Here is a 9,814-nt window from a genome sequence, read left to right as displayed (position 1 = left end):
AACTTCCCTTACATTTCAACATGGAAGGGGAAAGGAAATAAGAAACAAATCAAAACAAGGAAATAAGAAACAAGTCAGAACTTCACATAATTTGTTGGTTACTTGAGATTCTTCTTCTCTTCGGTTTTGGCAAAATTCAAGCTACAACTATCTTCTAGTTCATGCAAGTTTTGGTAACTTGAAAATAGTAAAATGGAAGGGAGAAAGAGAAATTAGAAAAGTATTTTCCTCTTTCACTCTCTTAGTTTCTTTCTTATCCCTTCCAAGAAAATAACCTGAGCCAACTGAAGACAACAAATGAAACAAAACTGAAATGTAATAATGTGCTTACATGACCATTAAAAACTACATCAACGCCATATGAGTATAGAAGTTCTTCCATTTCCACTCTCACACATTCTGGTTCCCTGTAATGGGCTACATAACTGCTATACCAAGTGGTGGGAAGCAAGGCGTGTCGTCGGAGGAGGGTGTTAGACCCTAAAGGGGGTGATTAGGGTCTTATGCTAATTTAATCTGATTTTATGCTAATTAAAACTAATTAACAAATTATTCTTGCAAGAGAGATATACAATATGTTAGAAGCAAGAATAAGCAATATGAACAAAGGTAAAAATCCTAGCAATGAGATATATTATGGGATATATGCAAGGATATATAATTAACACAGGGGTAAACAATCTAAACTAGATAGTGGGCAATATAATCAACAAGCAATATACAAAGACGATATAAGATATGAACATAAAAATAAGTGCGCCAATGCAATCACAAACAAACGATATGATTACGGAGTTCGGTCCCCACGACCTACGTCTCTGATCCTCACCTCGAGGAGATCTTCACTATCACAATAACCGGGTTTTCTACGCTTATTCGAACAACGTTTACACCACACAATACGGTTTTCTAGTTTACCGAAAACTCTACAACTAACACACTCTTGTAATCCCACTCTATACACTCTTAAGTGTTGAACTAGACGTGTCTCCCTTAAGTGCTCGGATACAACCTCTTCCTAGGTTCGTCAACCAATGCCACTCCTCTTGGGATGATCCCCGACTCTCACCACACACTTCTCTCAGTGTACAAGTGTATTACAAAGTGATCCTCACAATAAGCACAATTACAATAAATGATTGTCCTCTAATATGGATGGGAACACAATGAAAGCTCACACTCAATTATTACAACCCCACAACCCAAATTATACTATGAATGTAAATACAATAAGCTCAATGTGGGTGAGTGTAAACAATGAGTAAAATTAAATCTAACTCAAATAGCAAACTAGCAATAATAAGAATATGAAAATCAATAATAATATTGCTAGAGAAAAGAGTTAGAAAACTTCTCTATAAACACAAAGAGAGGATGAGAAGATATTGAAGATGAACTCCTCAACAGATGATGCAAGCTCCTCTTTGTAAAAGCAAACCCCAAAAAATAAACTAAACAAACTGTAAAACCCTCTTAAACTTGTTTGAAACTTTCTCTAATTGTTACAGGTAGAAGAGGGGTTGAGGGGCTTTTATAGGAAGAGAAACCAACAGCCAATACCCCAAACAAAACAACAAAAATCTTACAAAATCAGGAATATGATTCTGTACCAAAAATAGCCGTTGGGTTATCGACAGTCGACCGTGAAATTCTCGCAGTTGACCGCGAGGCGCGTTTGAACCTCAGAAAATTTCCAAAGAGTTCGACGGTCGACCGTGACGGTCGACCGTGGGAATTTTCAGTTTGACGGTCGACCGTGACGGTCGACCGCGAAAGTTTCTGCTATATCCTGAGGGAAAAACAAAGGTGCGGTCGACCGTGGCGGTCAACCGTGAATTGATATATAAAATTTTCAGGTTTAAAAACAGTTTGCTGATTTTAAAACACTGTTTAAAAATATCAAATAAATTCAGAAAAATGTAAAACTTTGAAGAATGATTGCAGACATGACAATAAACATGCTAAACCAATAAATGTGTATGTGTATATTATATTGAGCTTAAGATATTAACACACATAATATAAACTCCTAAACTAAATTACCCAAGCTTGATGAAGGTCTTTAATGAGCTCAACTTGATACACTTGCGGATGAAGCTTAAACTTGGATCTTCAACTTGAATTGTACATAGCTTCACCTACTATTCCGCCAACCTCCATTGGATATTATCGTTGAAGTGCAATCCATCCAACCTCCAGCATATTGTTTGTCTATAATAAATAACAAAACATAAATACTAGACAAATAATATTAGATGTAAATTATTTGTTAAATCATCATCAAAATAAGAAGGCCAACAATCTCCCATTTTTGATGATGACAAACAATTTACAAAAATAATATATGCATGAAAGAAAATGAATATACAATATAGCTTAGAGTACTTAACACACATAATATAAATCTAAACTAAATATACCCAAGCTTGATCTTGATCTTCAATAATCTTGACTTGGTACACTTGCGGAAGAAGCTTGAACTTGTATCTTTAACTTGAATGTACATTGCTTCACTCCACTATTCCGCCAACCTCCATTGGATATGATCGTTGAAACTCTATTCCATCCATCCTCCAACACGTTGTTTGCATAGAATAAATATAAAAACACAAACACTAGACAAACAACATTAGAAGTAAATTATTTGTTAAACATCATCAAAACAAGAAGGCCAACAGAGGGGATCACAACGGAGGGCGCGCTCGGCGGATCTGACCTGTGACGGAGGAGAGGTCTCGTTGGAGCGGCTCCAGATTTGCTGTGGTGGGGACGAGAAGGTGGACTCAGTTTGAAGGAGGGGAGCGCAGCGGAGGGAGTGCGTGGTTGTTTTTTGACCGCCGGCAGATCTTGGATCTGTTTGGCGGAAGAGAGGAGGAGACGGAGGACGCGGGGCACATGATTTTTTGGGAGGTGAGTTCTGGGAAATAGGGTTTTTTTGTTTGGGGATTTTTATGTGTTTTGAGTATTTGAATGGATGGCTGAGATTTATTTGAGGAATAGTAAATGGACGGATGATATTTCGCCTCCTTAGATGGATTCCTCGGGCACCGAGGCGACATCATTCGCTCCACTGCCCCTAACTCTTCCATTATTTATTTTATTATACATTCCCATCATTCAATTGGTCCACACCCACCCGAAAATGTAAAGAAACTTCATAAGTTAAAAAAGGTTTAATTTCCCAAAAACCCTCTTAATTTTGGGGTTTTAACATAATTTTTCTAAATTTTATTTATCTCATATAACCCTTCAAAACTTGGGATATCTTTGAAAACCTCCTTGAAGTTTTGGGTGTCTCACAATGTCACATGAACTTTGAATTTTCTTCACCGGCCTCCCTACGTATAATTTACAACAAATAAAATTTCTGGTAGAAAAAACCCCACAATTTAATGATGATTAATATTTCCTATAAATAGCAAATAACAAAATTTTGAGATTTTTCTATCAAGAACATGATAATTATTTGCAAATTACATGTTGAGGTTTTCAATGAGAAATGTTAGGATCTTGTGATGCACCAAAAAATTTACAGGGTTATATGAGATAAATCATTTAGAAGGTTACACATAATACTTTAAAAGCTCAGAAGGTTATGTGAAATTAACAGTGAAAAGGTCACGATGAGTTTTTTTTGTAATTATGAGGTTTACCGGTCTATGGTAAGATGACCCTTTTCCATCTAGTACAGACAAGGAACTCTGTACAAATTTTACCTTTGTTGAGGATCTAAATGAAATAATTCAAAGCATGAGAGGATGGATTGTTACAAGGGGAACACTACAGTCAAACTTGTAGTACTTAGTCGTATTAGCTTATAGTGTTTAATAAATGTGGAGATATTTTATGGTTACATAATATATGAGAGAACAAAAGTTATAATTATTATATAGTAGATGCCAAAATTTAGAGCACAAAAGATCTCATATTATTTTATTTTATTTTATTCTCCTTTTTTTTATTTTGGTCTCACCTTTCTCTCGTTGTGACAATAGCGTACAGCCCATGCTTGAGTAAGATGAGGTCTCCAGGTAGCAGTCTGATCGACAAATGCGTGCTGGAATGATATAGGGGAATTGAATTTTATTTAATAATTATTAAGTATTATTATTATTTTATTTTTCTGTTTATATATGACTTACTAGGAGATCGTTTAAAAATCAAATGATTTTGGTTATTCTTATATTTAAATGAATTTAAATGTTCTTGTTTCAATTTGGACTCAGAAGAAATACAAGAGGAAAAATTGAATTCAATTCGAATCTGAAGAATTTTTTTATAAGTACAAACTTGAACACGTCAATTACCATTCAATTTCAATTCATTTCAGTCTCATCATTAAGTGAAGGTGACAATATTCGAGAGATTATTAGCAGGAATAGAGCCAGAGATTTTATCTTGGAGGAAAAAAAAGATTAAGAATCTAAGACACATAAGTGACTTCTTATATATTTCATGACAAAATGAATACTAACTTTGAATCAAATACGTATGCTATTTAATTTAAATATATTCTTGATCAAATCCAAATACAAAAACATCATATGTATATATAAAATCTTTTACTAGGGTATACACTAAAGCAAAACCAAAATCTTACTAATGTAAATATATTCTTGATCGAATCCAAATACAAAAACATCATATGCATATATAAAATCTTTTACTATAGGGTATTCATTTTTTTTCATGAAATACGCATCATATCATCTAATCCGTCCATTTAAATTGCTATTATGTCTCAACCTTTAATGAATGCATATGTATGTGTGTGTGTCCACACACACACACACACACACACACACATATAGAGAAAAATGGGTATGTTTGGTACCAAACACAAAAAGTCGTGCTTGGTAGTGACGTGGGACAATCCTCTCCACTCATTCAAATGGTTGCATATTCTCATGCACTTCTTAACACATGTGAATGTGGTCCTCCCATTTGAATAAGTGGAGGGGATTGTGCCACCTCACTACCAAGCATATCCATATTTCTCATATATATATTATATATATATATTATATTATATATATTATATATATATATATATATATATATATATATTATATATAATATATATATATGAGATTAATGGGTATCCTTGTCATAGGAGGCGGATTTCCTCCTATGACGCCTCTAAAATCACATGATGAGCACATTGTGGATAGATTCGCTCTGTTAAACTTGATCTACATATCTAAACCCACACACCAAGTTTGGGTGAACCCCGTCGTCGTTTGACCCTTCATCCACTCGTATCAATTTTAACGGTTTTGAATGAATAGAACTTTTCACATGGCTCGATGGAGGGTCAAACGCGACGGATTTCACCCCAAACTTGGTGTGTTGGGGTTTTAGAATATGTAGATCAAGTTCAACGGAGCGGATCATTCTACAATGTTGCTCAATCATGTGAATTTTAGAGGCATCATAGGAGGAATCCCCTCCTAATGAAAGGATACCATTATCTCGTTATATATATATATACACATATATATATACATATATATTATATACATTACATATATATATATATATATATATATATATATATATATATATATATAGAACTTTTCCAATGCGAAAACCTTTCGCACAGTTTACTGTGCGAATTGAACGTCGTCCGTCGGATGTGAATGAGCGGCTGAGAATCGCTACTCATTAAAGCGTGTGAATAACTTTTCAGAATCGCTTCTCGTGACCACGTTTCAGCTTCCCAGACTCTCCTCCCTCTCTCTCCCCAAGCTCCCCTCCGACCTCAGAGCCCTCTCATCCGATTCAAGCGCCGATCTTCCTACTTGGAATCGAGTCGAGAACTCAAACCCTCTCCTCCGACCCCAGTTCCTGCTCCCTCTCTTCTCGCCGTCGAGATCCGCAGAACCCAATCTCTGCTCGACGCTTGAATCAGGTGCGAAATTTAAATACTTGCTTGATTTAGGGCTTTTTGATGTGGGTTGTTGATGTTTTAAGCGATTACTTTCGAGGTTGTTGTTATTCTTGTTATTTTTTAAGCGATTACTTGCTTGATTCTTGCTATTCTTGTTATTTTTTCCATCGTTTACTAAACAACTCCAAGAGGATTGGACCGAATTCAAAGTTTTCCAGCCTCAATTGGGCAAATGGACAATATGAAAAAAACATAACAGCCACAATATCTGGAATAATGCAAGTCCTGGTTGAGTGTTGCCTAAATCAGTCCCAAATTGACCTATCTAATTACCCTAAGTTGGTAATTTAGCCACAATATCTGGAATGATGCAAGTCACGGTATTTGTTTGTCAATTATGTAGATTAGCGCCGTTAAACTAGTGCACAATAGTCTTTGTCAATTATGAGATGCTTCACCAGATAATAACTTTTTACGGGAAACACCCCATATAATAACTGTTTACAGGAAAGATTTGTCTTATACATGAAAGATATTTGTTTATGTTTGTGCACAGTAGTCTTTGATGGTTTGTTCTTGATGTTTGTTGTTGATGTTAATTTTTGTAGGTAAAAATTGTTCTTGATGTCTGATCCAATAGAAACTGAAGATGGTTGCTCCCATGTTGTTGATGAACAAATATCCCAGTTAGATAACTTAGTTGTGCCAATTGTTGATGAACACTTAAAGCCAAAAATAGGAATGACTTTCGATAGTTTAGAAGATGCTGAAAAATTCTACAGAAATTACAGAAAGGTCGGAGGTTTTGATATCCGTAATAGCACAACAAATTATGGGAAGGATAGAGAGTTAATTTGCAAAAGTTATGTTTGTTCGAAAGAATGAGTGTTAAAGAGCAAATTGTTGGAAATTCGACGATGTGGTACAATTAGAACAAATTGTAAGGCCTTGATTCGCTTCAAATTCGACAAAAACATTGGCATATGGAGTGTCTACAAGTTCGTGGAAGAACATAATCATACAATTACTTCACCGAGTAGAACACATTTTCTAAGGGGAAACCGTGAGGTCACAAGTGCGAAGAAGACATTAATAAAGCAGTTTGGAGAGGTGAACATTCCAACAAACAAGCAAATGGCCTTCTTTGAAAACTCTAGCGGAGGTTTTCATAGAATTGGATGCATTGAGACCGATGTGAGAAATTATGAAAGAGATTTGAGAGAGGAGAGGCGTGGTCATGATGCACAAATGATGTTGGATCATTTCAAGTCGGAACAAGAGAAGAATCCTTCATTTTATTATGTTTATGAAGTTGATGCAGAGAAGCGCTTAACTCATTGTTTTTGGGTGGATGGCATTGCTCGATGAATTATCAACACTTTGGCGATGTTGTCTCCTTCAATGCCACACATAACACAAATCAATATGGCTTGGTATTTGTTCCATTTGTAGGCATAAATCACCATTGGCAAAGTGTTTTTTTAGGATGTGGCTTGATCCCAAACGAAGAGGCGAAGTCTTTTGTATGGTTGTTTAACAAATGGATTGAAGCAATGGGTCATCCTCCTTCGGGCATAATTACAGATCAATGTCTTGGAATATGCAAGGCAATTGAAACAGTTTTTCCAGAAATTCGGCATAGGTTTTGCATTTGGCATATCTTGGATAAAGTTCCGGAGAAGTTGGGTCAATGGGCTTATAGAGCGGAATTTATGAAACCTTTCAAAGAAAATATTTGGGACTCCGACGATGCTAGCTCTTTTGAAGAGAAATGGGTTTCAATTATTAAGAAAAATGGATTGGAAAAGCATGATTAGCTAAATGATATCTATGAAATTCGTGAAAAATGGGCTCCCGTTTATCATAAACAATACTTTTGGGTCGGCATGTCTAGCAGTCAAAGAAGTGAAGGGATGAATGCATTGCTAAAAAAACATATATCAAGGAAAATTTCACTTCATGATTTCGTGACTATATTTCAGAGGGTCTTGGCAAGACAAAGAGAGGGGGAGCTTACAGAAGATCATTGCACAGTAGAGAAAAAGCCAAAATTGAAGACTTTATGGTCAATGGAAAAACAAATGGCCCAAATCTACACGAAAAAAATCTTTTATATTTTTCAAGACGAGCTTCAACCTAGCTTAATGTATAACATTGAGCTAGTAAAAGAAAATGAAAGAGAAAGTACTTTCCAATTAAATTTTTGTGGTCATGATGAAAGATTGAGACATATTATATATTGCAAAACAACTAAAATGGTCCGTTGTTCGTGTTTCATGTTTGAATTCAAGGGCATTCCATGCCGACATATCTTGGCATATCTTAAACTTACCAATCATAGTGAGTTACCGGAATAATATATTCTAAGAAGATGGTGCCGAAATGTCAGAAAAAGGGTTGTTCTTAGAGATGGTAATATTATTGGAGATAATGCCACAATTAATTTTGCTTCTCGTTTTAGTGAACTAAATTGCTTAGCTAATGAAATGGTCGAAGAGGGGCTATCTTCTAATGATGCATATGAATTAATGCGTGAAATGATGATGGATGCTATTAATAAGGTGCAACGTTTGAAACTCATCAATGATGAAGAAATTGGACAAGATGTGGATGAGGAGTGTTCTCAAGATATAGTTCATGAACCAAGTCAAGCAAGAACAAAAGGAAGGCCTAAAGGGAAGAGGTTAAAGCCATCGAGAGAGATCCGTAGATGCCGGCCTAGGAAATGCAAATTGTGTGGAAAGCGAGGACAAAATCATGATAGCAGAAATTGCCCTCTAAAGTTGTCAAGGTAGTGTATCATTTGTTTTAGTAATACTAAAGTTATTATTTCTTTAAACTTTTTTTAAGTTGGTGCGATGATCTTTAATATGTTTTGCTATAATCAATTTTTTTTATAGTGATTCAATGGAACAAGATAACATTGATGAAGCCACGGATGATTTAGAAGATTCATTTGAGGAAGGTAATGGTTAATACATACGGAATAACTTGTACATTGCCATTTGTATTATATAATATGATTTTTTAATGTGATGAAGCAATTTGTTTTTTAATTTTTTTAATACAGATGAAGTTCTCACTATTGCGTGAAGTTTAATCAAGGTTGGCAGAGAAAATCACATCACTATTGGTGAGAAGGGGTTGATGAAGGCAGAGCACCAATGGGTTTAGTTTTGTATTTTTGGTTATGTATTTGTGTGGTACCCCAAGTGATTGAGACACTATTGCTTATTTTCATCTTTTGGTGGTTCTGTTGTTGACTTTGTGATGAAAGATTGAGACACTATTGCTTATTTTCTCTGTATTGATCAAGGTTGGATAGTGAATGATGTTCCATTTTATTGTTGCTTATTTTCATCTTTTGGTGGTTCTGTTGCTGACTTTGTGATGAAAGGTTGGATAGTTATGGTGCATCATGCAGAGGTTTGCACTGTGAAGTTTGCTTTTATGTCATGATGCTTTGTTAATAGCTTGGACGTTTGCTACTGCTGCATGTTGTAGTTGCCTGGTTCTGTTGTTAATAGCTTGGACGTTTGCTACTGCTGGATAGTTATGCTGCATGTTATAATTTGCACCGTGTATTAACTGCTTGCATTCCCATCTCATTTCAAAAGTTATAGTTATGCATGTTATAGTTATGCTGCTGGATAGTTAATAGCTGCTGGATAGTTAATTTGCACCGTGTATCAACCATGAACATTCTTCTAATTATTATGTGGATCTGTATCCAGGAAATCTTATCTGATAGTTTGTGTCCTTTAGCTTTTGTAAATATCTGCAGCTAAAGAATTAAGATTTAGCATGTGCATCAAGTAAGCCAGAAAGAATAAAAGTAGAAAGTTTGGGCCCTTCTGTTGACTGATAACTTTGTTAAACCTTGAGCAATTGAAATTGCTCTCATCACTTATAAATGCTCCAATA

General features: G+C 35.4%; 1 protein-coding gene across 1 annotated transcript; it reads left to right on the top strand.

The window, feature by feature from the left end:
- LOC109835929 lies at positions 8,112-9,043 on the top strand. The gene is made up of 3 exons (XM_020403895.1): positions 8,112-8,681; positions 8,791-8,855; positions 8,961-9,043. The coding sequence occupies exons 1-3, from the start codon at positions 8,377-8,379 to the stop codon at positions 8,981-8,983; spliced, it is 393 nt and encodes a 130-aa protein (XP_020259484.1). The 5' UTR covers positions 8,112-8,376; the 3' UTR covers positions 8,984-9,043.

This window comes from Asparagus officinalis, chromosome 4 (genome assembly GCF_001876935.1).
Source record: "Asparagus officinalis chromosome 4, Aspof.V1, whole genome shotgun sequence".
NCBI lineage: Eukaryota > Viridiplantae > Streptophyta > Magnoliopsida > Asparagales > Asparagaceae > Asparagus > Asparagus officinalis.
Note: the sequence above shows the minus strand (reverse complement) of the source record. Positions and strands in the feature narration are given on the sequence as shown.